The following is a 16172-nucleotide window of genomic DNA, read 5'->3' on the forward strand; positions in this document are numbered from 1 at the left end:
TTTATCAAGCAGCGAGGGGGAAAATGGTAACGCGAAGCTTTCGAGCTTCTTTAAATAAACTGGGTGAATCTATTTACCGCCGCTCTTGGGGCCTGCGATGTGGCAACCCAGACACAGATGGATAAAAATAACTGAAAGCGCCGTGCGAATGAATAGCATTATTTAGAAGCTGCTGCTCTGAGTTCTCCAGGTGGCACTAACAATTGGAGCTGTTGCTCTTCCAACGACTGGAGCCAAAGCCTGAGACCTCTGTCCCCACTGAGCAGACGGCAACGCTTCTTCCAGGCTGCGTGAGACCCACCAGCTCCCGGGGTGCCTCTGGCATGGTTTGCTGCAGGGTTTTATTTGGTAGCAACGATTACAAACCAAGCCACGAGCAACTGCCTTCTCCTTGCTGAATCAGCATTCCAAGAACGGCTCCCTTCTTTTTTCTGACGTTCTTCTGAAGTTCACTTTCTGATCTGGAGCACTGCAAACTGGGCAGCTCAGCAGGATGCAACTCTCATGGCAGCCTCCTGCCTTCTTCCAGCCATGGAGATGTTCCTCTGAGCCTCACCCTAGACCTTTCTACCCAGGATCTCCACCGTTTCTTGTGGAAGGCTCAAGTTTGTGTATCTGACAAACTCAAACCTCGCGGTCAGGAAGAGCTGCAGCCCTTCAGAGAGGGACAACTGCCCCAGGCACAGCTCTGAGGGTGGAGGCCAACAGGACCAGCCCCTGAGGGCTTCTCCTGCCACCAAGGTGGGAGCCTAGCCGTTTGGAAGAGAAGACACGACCACGAGCCTGCCAGCTGTGGAGACATCACACCATGGCTCTGAGCAGCGGCTTCTCTTCAAACACAGGTTAATTTCCTTATTTTATAACAATACCTGCACATCTACACTTGCTCTTCCTCACATAAGTAATCAGATTTTAAGACGAATGGGCTACATTTTTGCTTTCAGTGTAATCTTTTAGCAGTTTGTTCCCCAAGCTAATGATTATACTTACACCACACACCCAAATATGCCCCTTAATACTAGACTGGGATTTTTTTCTCAAGCATTACACTATACAGTAAACAGAAGCATCTTTTATAACTTTTCTCTAAGACAATAGCTTTGAGCTTGCTATGCCATTCCTTTCATCCTCCTTTTCTAACACACACATTATCACTCTTGATCACTCTTAGGAGAAGTTTTTGTCTTTGTCACCCTCTTGAGTCTCCTTTGGCTTTGAGGGGGACTCAAAACTGTTTTCTAAGTGACAGGTTACTACTGACTGCTGTGACACAACATTTCTGTTCCGTTTCTAAGGACTGAAGAATTGGCCACTGCTTTTGAAGTGTGTTGTGTCCTACCACCAGTAATCTTTCTGCTTATTTACACGGCTCCTACTGCACGCGACCCAAATGCCAACACCATCCTCCTTTGAGAGAAGGCAGTGGGGAAGGAAAGTGTCCTCAGCCCCTCTGCAAAGGAACTGGAGCCCAGAGATTTAGGTCCTGGTCCTAAACGATATGTGGGCTCCAATTCCTGCTGCCACGGGGGTCAGTGACAAACCAGGAGTTCAGCATCTTCCTTTCATTTGGGCTTCAGTAACTTCTTCAAGGTTGAAATTGAGAACTGAATGCATGTATCTGTATAGCTAAACAGCTTCTATCAGCAGCCAAACACCACAACCACAGGCGTGACCGTTTCTTTCTGATAAAGCCATCACAGTCATTAAAAATGGTCTCCTAATTAGCTTTTCTGGCTGAGCTGTCTGGTTCATGAGCCCTCCCAGCTCCAAAGCTGAGGAAACCCACACAGAGAGTCACAACTTCTGCTTCTGGAAAGGAAAAGGCTCAAAGGGTGCTGGAATAGCCAGGAAAATGGGGAAGGGTCACAGGCATCAGTTAAAGGGCTTAAGCTAAAGGAATACCATTTCTAAACTCTGAAAATAGCTATTACTGTAAAAAAGATTCTTTCCCGTGTCACTGTGTAAACAATAAGTAAATATACAAAATGCAAATTCTAAGTTCATAGGAGCAGTGGTGAGAAAGTAATGCTTTTCATGCTCTTTTAAAAAATCACTTTTGGAAGTATTTATTAGGATTATCAGTTTTTATGGTCATAGAATTCTAATTACTCATTTACATTAAAAAAAAATGGTTAAGGCATTTCTCAAATTTCTGAGTATCAGGTGAATAAAATACAAGCAGTTTCATGCTTAAGATAAGTATCCACTAAGAGGTATATAATGAAGATTGAACTGTACTTGTATTCTTAATTCATTAGTGGAACTGTAAGGCCCTCTTCTGGATTATAAATTACTGCACAGGCAAGCAAAGTGCATGGAAATGACAAAGCCACCCAACACTACGAGAAGATAAACAAAAGCTCAGAGAGAGATTTTCTTTGTGCTACATCCAATTTTATCTCCTGCTTTAACTCGGCTCATCTCAGTTACTGTAAATTGTGAGCTGAGAACAACTTCTTAGCGGATCCTTAACCATAAAACATTTCTTATACTCGTATTCCTAAGGGGAGCAGGTGGTCTGAAGAGAGTTGTGAGGCTCTTCTCCAAGTGATGCTTCCTTATGCTTATCAGCAATAGCATATACATCTGAGATACATGGTTCTGCATATACCTGTCTACGTATGTATGTGACTTCCAGGAGTTATGTTTGAAAACCTGGCTTATGCTAGAGGGGGGTGTAAGAAACAATAAAGAACCACTACCATGGTCTTATCTCAAGTCTTTCGAGGATTGTACAATTCCTTATATGCTTTTTGATTAAATATACACACAAGGGCTGTGAAGGTCTTACAAATGTCACCTTCCAAGAGATTTATTTGGATTTGCCTAAGCAAACTGTTACTATTGAAAAGCAAGATGCTTCTCCACAGGCAGAAAGAAAGAAAATATTCTAGAATGTGCTGTACAGAATGGTGACATTTTAATGAATGGGCAGCAGGTCGAGGGAGGTCATCCTGCCCCTCTGCTCTGCCCTGGTGAGGCCCCATCTGGAGCACTGGGTCCAGTTCTGGGCTCCCCAGTTCAAGAAGGATGGGGAACTGCTGGAGAGGGGACAGCAGAGGGCTACAAAGATGGTGAGGGGACTAGAAGATCTCTCTTATGAGGAGAGGCTGACGCACTTGGGTCTTTCTAGTCTGCAGAAGAGAAGGCTGAGGGGGGATCTGATCAACACCTATAAATACTTACAGGGTGGGTGTCAAGAGGATGGGGCCAGTCTTTTTTTCAGTGGTGCCCAGTGACAGGACTAGACGTAACGGGCATGAACTTGAACATCAGAAGTTCCATCCAAACATGAGGAGGAACTTCTTTACAATGAGGGTGGCAGAGCCCTGGAACAGGCTGCCCAGGGAGGTGGTGGAGTCTCCAGAGCTTCTCTGGAGATGTTCAAAACCCGCTTGGACAAGTTCCTGTGCAAAACCTGCTCTGGGTGACCCTGCTCTGGGAGGGGGGTTGGACTAGATGATCTCCAGAGGTCCCTTCCAACCCCCTATCATTCTGTGATTCTGTAATGGATCCATCTGGCTGTAAACAAGTGAACTTGAGACATAAAAACACACAGCCACTTATTCTTCTGCTTGGTCATGTATGATAACAAGAAATCACATACATGGAAATGCAGGAACAGGTATTATCCTACTAGTAAAAACTGTACAGAACATTATACATAGTTTCATTGGACTGTATATTTTAAAAAAGAAGGACACTGAAGAAACCTTCATGCATAATTTCTTGGTTAGCTTCTGTCTCCCATCAGCGTTGGGCTACTTACGATTGTCCTTTTTCCGTACTTTCGATTTTGGTGCTGCCAAGGAGAAAAAGAAAGGGAGAAAAACCATCAGAAGTGAATTACAGTAACACCAGTGCCAGCATTCTTTTAAATGAGGTTGGGATCAAAATGGATCCATTAATGTCAAACCTACCATTGGGATTTTCTTGTCTGTAGAAAGCTTTTAACATTTCCACGGCTTCTTTGGCACGATAGCCAGAAACACACTGTTCAAATTAGAATGATGGTGATGAGCACATCTGAGAATAACGTATTCTCTGCTTCACAGTAATGCCTTAAGTACAGAATCATTGTCAACAACTGCACTGTCAATGCCACTAATTTAACATGTACCTTTAACTATTTGGGGCTCAGAAAATCTCCGTTGCAGGTAGAATACCTCATACATTTGAAGTTGAGGCTTAGTAGAGTAAATAATTTCCCTACTAACCTAAAGTTAGGCAAAACAAACTTTCTTAGTAACTTATGAAAAAATTTAATGCCATTTCCTTTTTTTTTTATCGTTATTAATGTGTTTCTAACTTACTTTGTATATTCTTCAAGTACTTGGCAATGTAAGAGACATACACCAAGATATTTCTAGATAAGATTCCTACCAGACAATGTATGTCCACACACTTATTCTTTATTCCTAACAGTCACCTCTCAGACCCTTGTTGTCTTTCCAGAGTACTTTTCCAGGCCCTAAAAATTAATGACAAAGAGTTTAAATATCACTAACTCTAAACGAATCTCTGCCCTCACTGGAAAACAATGAATTACACCTATACATCCCACTGTAGTTGCTGACAGAAACAAAGGGCTTGTAGTAGCAAGAATCTTCTCCTTTCTTTCTCCTGAACGTATAGAAAAATTAAATACCATGTGCCAATTTTAGCAAATGAACACTCTTCCAGTACCAGCTATACAAATTCATTCAGATCCTTATCTCACAAACACCCCAACAGAAAGATTCTTAATGTTTCTACACTGAACTGCCAAACACCATTGTTTTTCTGAGCCTCGAGTGCTTATTTACAGTGCTGAAATATATTACTTATTTTTTACATACACTAGATCAGAAATGCTAAGTGTGGAAAAGATCCCTAAGAACCCTAATCAGTATCTTTAAGGCAGGATCAGCTACAACTATGTATAATGTAATGAACATACTGCTATAATAGTCTGTATGTAAGCATAGGTATACGTATACTAGTGTAATGCTGTAAAATGTCTAGATTTATGTATTCTATACCTCCACTGAATGCTTATCCAGCCTGTCTTAAATGACAAAGATGCCTCAATCTCCCCAGACATTCTGTTCCAGTCCTTCAGTACCCTTCAGAAAGTTTCCTAATATCTAAACTAAATCTCCTCTGCTACTTTTGCAGTCCATGTTTATTTTGGGATTTGAATTACATGAAGTAGTTCTAGACTAATGCATTTTACTTCATATAGGGATAGACTGGGAGCAAAAATACAATCACTTCCAGTGGCTCAGCTGAAAAAGAGTGACTTAGTAAGTTGCTGTAACTTGATCTTTAATGATTATGTGTTTGTACATTCTTGAGTTTAAAATAACTTTCCCCTCATCTCTCCCTGCAGCATAGCCTTACTGTTCCAAGTATTCCACATCTTTTAGATATATTTATTCCCTACCTTGTTCCACAAGTATAATTCTTTCCTCCTCGATGCATCCTTTTAACTATTTTAAGACTGTCATCAGGCTTCCCCTCAATTTTCCTTAATTTAAGGACTGAATTTTTTTACGTTACTTTCTTGTAAAGCCAGGTTTCTTTGACTTCTGGTCATCTTTCATCTGAGTTCTTTCAAACTGATGCATAACATTCTCAAAGCACGGTACCCTCGCTGAAAACCAAAGGGAAACAGATTAGAGCTTACTTCAAACGGTTCTCCGGAGTCTACCATATCATCGGATGAGATGCTCAGAACTGAGCCACAGCCTCCAAATCGCTCATTTCGACAGCCATAGATGACCCGTGGAATTTATGTGAAGGTATTAAGTTAAAGCAAAAAAAAAATTAAATACCATGTGCCAATTTTAGCAAATGAACACTCTTCCAGTACCAGCTATACAAATTCATTCAGATCCTCTTCTCACAAACACCCCAACAGAGAGATTCTTAATGTTTTTACACTGGACTGTCAAACACCATTGTTTTTCTGAGCCTTGAGTGCTTATTTACAATGCTGAGATATATTACTTATTTTTTATATACATTAGATCAGAAATGCTAAGTGTGGAAAAGAACTCTAAGAACCCTAATCAGTATCCTTCTTTAAGGCAGGATCAGCTACAACTACGTATAATGTAATGAACATAATGCTATAATAGTCTGTATGTAAGCATAGGTATACGTATACTAGTGTAATGCTGTAAAATGTCTAGATTTATGTATTCTATACCTCCACTGAATGCTTATCCAGCCTGTCTTAAATGACAAAGATGCCTCAATCACCCCAGACGTTCTGTTCCAGTCCTTCAGTACCCTTCAGAAAGTTTCCTAATATCTAAACTAAATCTCCTCTGCTACTTTTGCAGTCCATGTTTATTTTGGGATTTGAATTACATGAAGTAGTTCTAGACTAATGCATTTTACTTCATATAGGGATAGACTGGGAGCAAAAATACAATCACTTCCAGTGGCTCAGCTGAAAAACAGTGACTTAGTAAGTTGCTGTAACTTGATCTTTAATGATTATGTGTTTGTACATTCTTGAGTTTAAAATAACTTTCCCCTCATCTCTCCCTGCAGCATAGCCTTACTGTTCCAAGTATTCCACATCTTTTAGATATATTTATTCCCTACCTTGTTCCACAAGTATAATTCTTTCCTCCTCGATGCATCCTTTTAACTATTTTAAGACTGTCATCAGGCTTCCCCTCAATTTTCCTTAATTTAAGGACTGAATTTTTTTACGTTACTTTCTTGTAAAGCCAGGTTTCTTTGACTTCTGGTCATCTTTCATCTGAGTTCTTTCAAACTGATGCATAACATTCTCAAAGCACGGTACCCTCGCTGAAAACCAAAGGGAAACAGATTAGAGCTTACTTCAAACGGTTCTCCGGAGTCTACCATATCATCGGATGAGATGCTCAGAACTGAGCCACAGCCTCCAAATCGCTCATTTCGACAGCCATAGATGACCCGTGGAATTTATGTGAAGGTATTAAGTTAAAGCAAAAAAGCAAGCAGGAAGTAAAGCAGGCTGATTTAAGTAGTCATTACGTTTCGCTACAATGCGCTTGTATCTTTCAAACTGGATTAGTCTGCACTACAGTTGCAAGCAGGAAGTAAAGTAGGCTGATTTAAGTAGTCATTATGTTTCACTAAAATGTGCTTGTACCTTTCAAACTGGATTAGTCTGCACTACAGTTCCTCCCTCGTAAAATCAGAGCTTCCATCTGAGTAACGTAAGATGTATGGCTGAAGGGTCAAGGGAGGTCATTCTCCCCCTCTACTCACTTCCATCTGAGTAATGTAAGATGTATGGCTGAAGGGTCAAGGGAAGTCATTCTCCCCCTCTACTCTGCACTGGTGAGGCCACAACTGGAGTACTGTGTCCAGTTCTGGGCTCCCCAGTTCAAGAGGGACAGGGAACTACTGGAAAGAGTCCAGCGAAGGGCTACAAAGATGATTCAAGGATTGGAGCATCTCCCTTATGAGGAGAGACTGAAAGAGCTGGGGCTCTTTAGTCTGGAGAAGAGAAGGCTGAGGGGAGACCTTATTAATGCCTACAAGTATCTCAAGGGAGGGTTGAAGGAGGCTTTTCAGTAGTTCCCAGTGAGAGGACGAGGGGCAACGGGCACAAGTTGGAACATAAGAGGTTCCATTCAAATATGAGGAGAAACTTCTTCACGGTGAGGGTGACAGAGCCCTGGAAGAGGCTGCCCAGGGAGGGTGTGGAGTCCCCTTCCTTGGAGATTTTCAAAACCCGCCTGGATGCAGTCCTGAGTAACATGCTCTAGCTCTGGGCAATCCTGCTTCAGCAGGGGAGTTGGACTAGATGATCTCTATGGTCCCTTCCAACTCTAAAATTCAGTGAAATTCAGTGAAGATGCACATCCAGCCTTCCTCAGGAGAGAAGCATGAATCTCAAAACGGATGCGTGCAAAGCCAGTGTTCAAAACCAGACACTGAACTGAGACTAGCTCATATCTCTAAAATCTATTTTTACGTCCCTAAGAGAAATTGTTGTTTGTCATAATTGCACCATTTCTCTTTCATTCTTGAGTATGGACTCTCAGACCACAAGGTGGTACCCCCAATGGCTTTCCCTGACAGCGTCAAGCCCCTCTCTGTGGACTCACTGCCAAAAGAACAGCATTTTGACATATGGTTTCCCAGCACGAATAAGCCAGAAAGGATACTCATCAGGCGCAAGGCAGCTGCACACATGATGCAAGGCTCCACAGTCACGTACAGCACCGACTGGGGAAACACTTCTGTGTAATCTCTGTTGTGTTGCTTGCACCACTCCAGGACCCGGTCGATCGCCACCATTTCTGCATGTCGAGTAGCCTAGGAGATAAAAATAAAACATTTTCTTAAAAGTTGGAACTGATTCACAGCTTTAAACTTCTCACTTGTACAGATACAAATTAAATAAAATGCAATGTCGTAAAATTATTCTTTCGAGTCCAAGGCACGATGGCCTAACATCTGACTTATTAATAATGCATTTATTTTCACTTCTGTAATGCTTTCTTGAGAAGATTCTTTTTAGTACACCCCTTTGCTGCTTGAACCTGCAGAAGAAACTTCATGCAGCCCAAACTGCAGAAGAAATACTCAGGAAAGAACACGTTCAACCTCAATCTCTCATGCAGCACTCACAAGGTCCACAAGTGCAAACCTGTCTTCTCTTCTACCTGTTCCCAAGCAGAGGAGTCTGCTCAGAAGTTCTCCTCTCTCTGTCGTGCCAGCACAGCAAGACAAGATGTGAGAGCTCTACTTGAGGCTTAAGAGCCGCACAAGTAATAGGCAGGGATTGCAGCATATGCCTGATTACAAAAAGACAGAAGAATATTGATTTCTTTTTTTCTAATCCAAGATGAGTGAACAATGAGTATCTCAGAGGTCACAGCAATAGATATGCCACAAAAACCTGAACAGAAGAAACGTTGACCTTAATTGCAGAGACACAAAACCAATCAGTAATGTCCCAGTATCTGGAATGTCTGTGGCAGCATGTTTTACCAATCAAATGTCACAGCAAAAAATATCACAAAGTACTAGTTATGAAAGGACTCTCCAGTTACAAAGCCTGATGCTTATTTGCATTAAGGCTGTTAGTATTTTCTTTCTTTTTAATCCATTCTGGAAAAATGATGGTTTTGACACAGGCATTAGACTAAGACCTAACCCAAATTATACCTCTGCTACAGATGGCTTTATGTGACTTCAGGTAACCTCCTCTCAATACATGAACTTGAGTTAATGTTCCAGCACTATGAAGATCTGTGGGGATAACTGTGCAATGTACAATATATAGCAAGGGAAGACAGTTTGTGACCTCTGAGACACAAACCTGGCTTTTTGACTCCTGAGCACTAATTGTAAGCCTATAAGCAATAAGGCTTCATTACTGGAGGAAATCACACCTCTAACCCATGACCCTGCCTTACACTGAGTACACCGAGCAGCTTTCAGGCCTCTGCTGATCTTGGGAGGAAGAGTCAAGAAAAGCCACGCAGCTGCTGTAAGTCATATCAGCTTCTGTGGCAATAGAAGACAGCTATGAAAAAGAGATTATACTAATTTAGCATATTGCTACATCCCAGTACATCTACATCTTAAGTAATACTGGTTTGGTCATCTCACCTCATGCAGACATGGGAACACCGGGACAAGTTCACCAGAGGGTGAGAAAGGATTAGCCAAGTTACAGAACACTCTTTGTACAAACCAGACTACAGCTCCTAAATCACCAGGTACAGTTATTCCTTTTCCAAGTTAAGATGACTATGGTAGAAGTTTAGAAAAATCAAGAAAAATGTGGAAAAGCAAAGAGTAAATTGTGATTTACTCTCTCTCATAACAAGCGGGCACCCAATGAAATTACCAGGCAGCAGATTTTAAACAAACAAAAGGAAGTACTCTTTCACAAAGCACGTAATTAAATTGTGGAACTCATTGCCACAGGATGCTATGGAAGCCAAAACCATAAATGAGTTCAGAAAAGGTTTAGACAAATTCAGGGAGGATATGTGCACAGACAGCTATCAGAAACAACGATGCAGATACAGTCTCGGGCTCTGGAAGTCCCAAAGAGATGCAGAAGTGGAAAGGATGCGCAAGGGGAAGGTTTACACTAATCTCTCCTCATTTCTTGAGCTCCCTCCTTAAGCATCTGCCACAGGTCCCTCTTAAAGACAAGACATGGGGGAAAAAACTGACCACCGATGTTATTTGAAGCTACCAGATAGCCTTTTTTATTGACTTGCTGTGTGTAAAATAACATACAAAAAGGATGATTTTCATTTTGAGTCACTGACTCAATTCATAAGCTTCTATAAACCCCGACTGTTTTTTAACTTACCCTGTCTTATACGTTATTTTAAAGCCAAGAAAAAAGCAGGTAAGAGTAGTGAGGGAAAAAGAGAATTGTTAAGAGAGTGGCAAATGGTGTTCCAAGGAGAAATTATTTGAAGCTGATGTCAGTGGGGAAAAAGCCTAGAGAAAACCTTGAAATAGTGCCCCAAACTGCAGTGAATGATTTGTAGAATGATTTATATCTTTATGAATAAAGATACCACCACTGCCCCGAGCAGCTTACCTTCTGAATCTTAGACTAGAATTAACAAGTGAGAGCAAGGCGGGGGCAAAGCTCAAAGTTCTATATTAACTCGTGGCCTCATTAGTAATTTCGAAGTGCAAACAATACTTCATTTTCCATTATGGTGTACTGTACTTGCAAGATGGTGTGGGCAAAGACACGTGACCCAACAGGAGATAGCAGAGAATTCTGTATCTATCAACAAAGGACCTAAGGCAGACAGTGTTTTAGCAGGAGGCAAATGATTGCATCACACTGTTGTGGATGGAGTGATGCACTTCAATTGCAAGAGAGAAGCAGAAAAATAGATTTTACTCACATAAAACCGAGTTAACAAAGTTCAATGGTAAATGTGACAGTGGTTTAACAAGATTTGATGGCAAGGTACACTTGATTGTTTACTGCAGAGAGAACAGGGTCAGAGAAAACTGTGAGGGAGACCCTCCCATTGAGTCAAGAGGTTCAGAGAGGACCCCCTTGCGTTCTAAACTCCCTCCCTTAGAGGTGTCTAGGTGTGGCTGGACCCAAACTTTTTTACGTCTAAAAGATTTTATATGTGCAATCATTCACAGAACCACAGAATGATATGGGGTTGGAAGGGACCTCTGGAGATCACCTAGTCCAACCCCCTGCCAAAAGCAGGTCCACCCTGAGCAGGTTGCACAGGAACGTGTCCAGGTGGGTTTTGAATGTCTCCAGAGAAGGAGACTCCACCACCTCTCTGGGCAGCCCCTTCCAGGGCTCTGCCACCCTCAAAGAAGTTCCTCCTCATGTTTGGATGGAACTTCTTATGTTCAAGTTTGTGCCCATTTCCTCTTTCAGAGTTTCTGAGTGCTTATTCCCAATTCATTTACTGAGTATCTGAGGTGATAAGGAGTCTCTCAACCTCAAGAAGTACCCTTGAGAGGCATCCCCACTCAAGGGGAGATCCTGGTGTGCAGCCAACGCCGTGCAGGAGACCTCAAAGGGCTTTTGGGCTGCTCCCTATTTATGGGGGTAAGATAATGGACTCATCATCGTATTTACATACCAGCTGCAGATGTCTGTTTCTTCCAAATTTGGCTGGAGTCAGACACGGACCAGCACTGTGATTTATTGCCATGAATTAGCTGTTGGTTATAGTGTTGTTATCTGTCTCCCCCAAATCCACTCCGAGCTGGATGCAGCCATCATGACCAGATGCATCCATCACAACCACCACTGGTGGTTATCGCTCAAGCAGGGTTATGGGAAAAGGTCGTATCGGGACAGGGGGGAGCACACCATCACACACACATGGGAATAAAGATGCCCCAAAAAAAAAGATTTCTAATTTGGAAGGGTCAGCCGTGCAGGAGACCTCAAAGGGCTTTTGGGCTGCTCCCTATTTATGGGGGTAAGATAATGGACTCATCATCGTATTTACATACCAGCTGCAGATGTCTGTTTCTTCCAAATTTGGCTGGAGTCAGACACGGACCAGCACTGTGATTTATTGCCATGAATTAGCTGTTGGTTATAGTGTTGTTATCTGTCTCCCCCAAATCCACTCCGAGCTGGATGCAGCCATCATGACCAGATGCATCCATCACAACCACCACTGGTGGTTATCGCTCAAGCAGGGTTATGGGAAAAGGTCGTATCGGGACAGGGGGGAGCACACCATCACACACACATGGGAATAAAGATGCCCCAAAAAAAAAGATTTCTAATTTGGAAGGGTCACATAGGTTATAAGCAAGAAAATTTTCAGGTTGGTCTGAGGCAAGACTGCGAACCAGCAAGTGTGGGAGCTGCCAGAGGGAACACAGCACTGGCACAAGCTTGGGGATGTTACTGCCAGGCTGCTGGAAACCCATGTCTTACCCAGACATTTGTTGCATTATTGCCCAATGAATATAAATAATGTCATGCCTCACTATTTAGAAATGCTGATGCCACAGCCAGGCTCCTAAAAAAATAAAATAAACCAAACACGGCTGTATACAAACTCCCTTCTTCCAACAGCAACTTTTTGCAAAAGAATGTGATGATGATCAATAATTTTGCAAATAACTTCCACAGAGTAAGTGGCAGTATCTCTGACATTAACGTATTCTGTTACGGACACACAGGGCAGAAATAAAGAAGTAAAGAATATCAGGAACAAATTCTTTCCTGTGAGGGTGGTGAGACACTGGAAGAGGTTGCCCAGAGAAGCTGTGGCTGCCCCATCCCTGGAGGGGTTCAAGGCCAGGCTGGATGGGGCTTGGAGCAACCTGGTCTGGTGGGAGGTGTCCCTGCCCAGGGCAGGGGGTTGGAACTCAATGATCTTTAAGGTCCCTTCCAACCCCAACCATTCTATGATAAAGAATGCAGGGTGACAGGAGATAGACTGAAAAAAATCAGAGCGCTTTTGACAACTAAATCTTTTTGCCAAAACAAGCAGTTTAGGAACAGAATGGAAGAGAGCATAAAGAAGACACTACCTGCTCCTTACTCCAGTCAGTTAGATCAGAGGGTGCAGGTACTTACTTAACCAGAAGACAGGGAATTTATTTGACGCAAAGCCTAGTGGCAAGTTGATTCCAGAGCAAGGGCAAAATTGTAGAGGAGGACTGCAGATTTACCTGGATAAGTGATCCATTTTTAAAAGTGGAAAGAAAGTTTGCAAGGAGTGAAAAAAGCCAATAGCAAAGACTAAAGGAAGAATCACCAAACGTCAATCTTGTAAAACAAATTACATAAAAAGTAAAAATGTCTTGAGACAAAACATGTGAAAAAGGAGTTAGAACTACTACAGTGACCTCAGTACTATTCCAAAAAAAACCGAGTATTTTGCCTTTTCAATAAAAATGATGTGGAGACTGTGGTCAAAGACAGAGTAAGAGTATGGAAGCACAAAGTACAGTGTATGGGATACAGAATTAGAATGCTGAAATGATGGAATTACCTAGGGCGTGGAAGAGGGATGAGGGGGAAAATCCCAAGTTGATGGATCATCTCCATCAGAAAAATACTAAGGAACTTGTGCATGAGCCTGCCAATCCCATAGCAATGCTTTTGAGATATAGATAGATAGATAGATAATCACGTGACTGAAATCTGTCAGTAGGAAGGACTTACAAACCTGACAACTACAGATCCAGGATAGTCTCAACAGCAAAACATGCATCATAACAAACTTTGACAGTACTATTATAAGGACTAGTCTATGAAAGGGAAATGAGATAAAATACGAAGTGGATTTACATAAGACAGCTGACACTAAATTAACTTAGTAACTTTCTTTGACAAATGTCTTTTCCAGACAAAAGAAACACCAATCTCATCTCCCTGAACTTCTACAAAGCACCCGGCACAGCACAACAGATGAAATTATTGTCAGCCTGGGGAAAACAGCAGAGCACAAGAGATACAAGGTGAGCAAGCAAAGAAGAGAAGTTGCATTAAAAGGGAAAATATTTATCCAGAGGGAACTAATCAGCAAAGATGCTCAAAGATAATTTTGCTTAGATGTTTTCAGTAATGAAATTGCTTTTAACTGGAGAAGCATGGTGTGATGTGTTTTGTTATCAGAAGAGCGAGGGTCAGAGTATGGCCTTGCAGATGGCGAGTAAAAACAAACAAAACAGTAAATGAAGAATAACAAAACAGCATTAAAGACTAATTCTGCTCCAGAAAAGATGGGTGAAGTTATTTCCAGGAAGACTGGGAAGTATTATCGTTATCAAACAAGTCACAAAAGAAAGTCCATCTGGAATAAAGTATATATTCCTGGTTAAGTGAAATCAAGAAAGATGAATCAAAGCTGGAGTGGATGTATGTAAGAATTATTAGAATGAGCACAGAAAGAAAGTCTGTCTTCTGAGAGGAGATTAAATAGCTGGCTTGGGGAAAACAGGGAAAAACAAAAGCCAAAAGGGAGTATGACTTTAAATACCTCCAAGCTATGTAAAATAAAGGATGATACTGGCACGACAACAGAGAGATATAAACAGACTATAAAGAGTTTAAAACTGGAAATCAGATGTTTTCCAGCCATCTGAGGAATAATGTTCTGGAGAAGTCCTCCAATGTGAGGTGGGACAAGAAATGAGTTAGGACCTTGACAAATTTATGATGTCTGCTGGAACTCAATGGTTCAAGAGGGGTTTTATTTTCCAGGATTGTTCTTAAATAATGCCAGAAATCATTAGGAGAAAACTGAAAACAATTTCCTGCATTCAGACTTCCCAAAAACTGCCTCTTTTGTGCTCACATTTTCTTTTAGACTATATGGAGCAATTAAGTATCTGATATAAAATTTAGAAGCACTGAGCACTGACAGCATTTCCAACCACTGTAATATAAATGTTTATGAAAATTAAGCCACAAGAGAACTGAAACTTGAGCTAAACAGAAACTGCAAAAAGAACTGGCTTTCAAAGAAATTAACAGTTTACTGTTTTCAGAATGGATTTTTAAATCAGGCTGCTTGGATTTAAGTACGTACCTTCAGGCAACCCTGATGTTAGTACAAAAAAAGTCCAAAAGCTTCCCTAATATTCTTATATTGATTCCGATTTCGTTATCAGTTCTGTCAGTTATGTTCTGCCCGTGTGGTTTTTACACGGCATGAATATCTCTGGCACAATTTTCCCCAGAAGTGCCTGCTCTCTGTTGTCTGACATGCTTGAGTTGTATTAGAATTATTTTAACATGTTATGGATTTGTCCTGCAGCACAGGTTAGTATAATGATTCATTTCTACTGATGCATTTTTGAGCTTAACTCATTTTCACCATTCATTATCTTTTTGGATTTGAGACACATAAGATAAGTTACGGCCAGATCCCGCAATCAGATCCATCTATACACAACTTCCAGTTGCAACGAATCCCCGCTGGCTTTAATGGGTCTCTCAGGATGTACAAGCTCTAATTTGAGGGCTGAAATTGCGAGCATCGCGCCTAAAATTTACAGGCAATATTTTTAAGAAATAACGCCTTCCTCAAAGAAACAACTTTGCTAAACTGAAGGCGGGACTTTTATCAGCCTAGGCGTTCTGTAACTCTCCACAACTTCACAATTCCTTGTCTTACCCCCACTCTTTCCAAAATAAGACTATTATCCGCCCCGCCGGGGTTGGGGGGGTCACACCGGGCCTGGCCGGGTCTGTGTCCCCGTCCGTGTCCCCCCCAACCTCGGTCTCCCCAACTCACGTTCTTCGTCTCGTTGACCTCGTTCCTGCCCCTGCCGATGGCTTCCCCGTTGTACACCACCAGGCAGCCGACCGGGACCTCCCCGTTCTCCAGCGCCTCGTTAGCCTGCGGGACGGACAGACAGACAGACGGACAGACAGACGGACGGACAAACGAGACAGCCGTTAACGAAGCCCCGTCCTCCCACCCCCGGCGCTGCTGTGAGGGAGGCTGCGGCCCCCCTCAGGCCTCCCCCTCAGGCCTCCCCTCGCCGCGGGACAACCGAGCCCGCCCGCCCGCCTCCCTCACGGCCGGGGGTGGCGGCGGGAGCACCCCCTAGGCCCGCACTGACCACATCGAGGGCCTGGTCCATCCAGGCCAAGGCCGCCGCCTCCTGCTCCCCCTTCTCCTCCTCCGCCATGGCCGGCACGGCGGGAGCGCGGGCGGTGTTTCCGGGGGGCCGGG

The 16172-nt window shown here is 42.6% G+C and overlaps 1 protein-coding gene across 1 annotated transcript; it reads right to left on the bottom strand.

The window, feature by feature from the left end:
* Positions 1 to 3563: 3563 nt before the first annotated feature.
* On the bottom strand, positions 3564 to 16169 carry ADAT2 (adenosine deaminase, tRNA-specific 2). The gene is made up of 6 exons (XM_014939571.1): positions 16060 to 16169; positions 15729 to 15833; positions 8160 to 8310; positions 6841 to 6947; positions 3921 to 3993; positions 3564 to 3802 (listed from the first exon to the last, which is right to left on the bottom strand). Exons 1-6 carry the CDS (start codon positions 16126 to 16128, stop codon positions 3762 to 3764), a joined length of 546 nt encoding a protein of 181 aa, XP_014795057.1. The 5' UTR covers positions 16129 to 16169; the 3' UTR covers positions 3564 to 3761.
* Between the last annotated feature and the right edge of the window lie 3 nt (positions 16170 to 16172).

This window comes from Calidris pugnax, unplaced genomic scaffold (assembly GCF_001431845.1).
Source record: "Calidris pugnax isolate Ruff unplaced genomic scaffold, ASM143184v1 scaffold57, whole genome shotgun sequence".
Taxonomy (NCBI): Eukaryota; Metazoa; Chordata; class Aves; order Charadriiformes; family Scolopacidae; genus Calidris; species Calidris pugnax.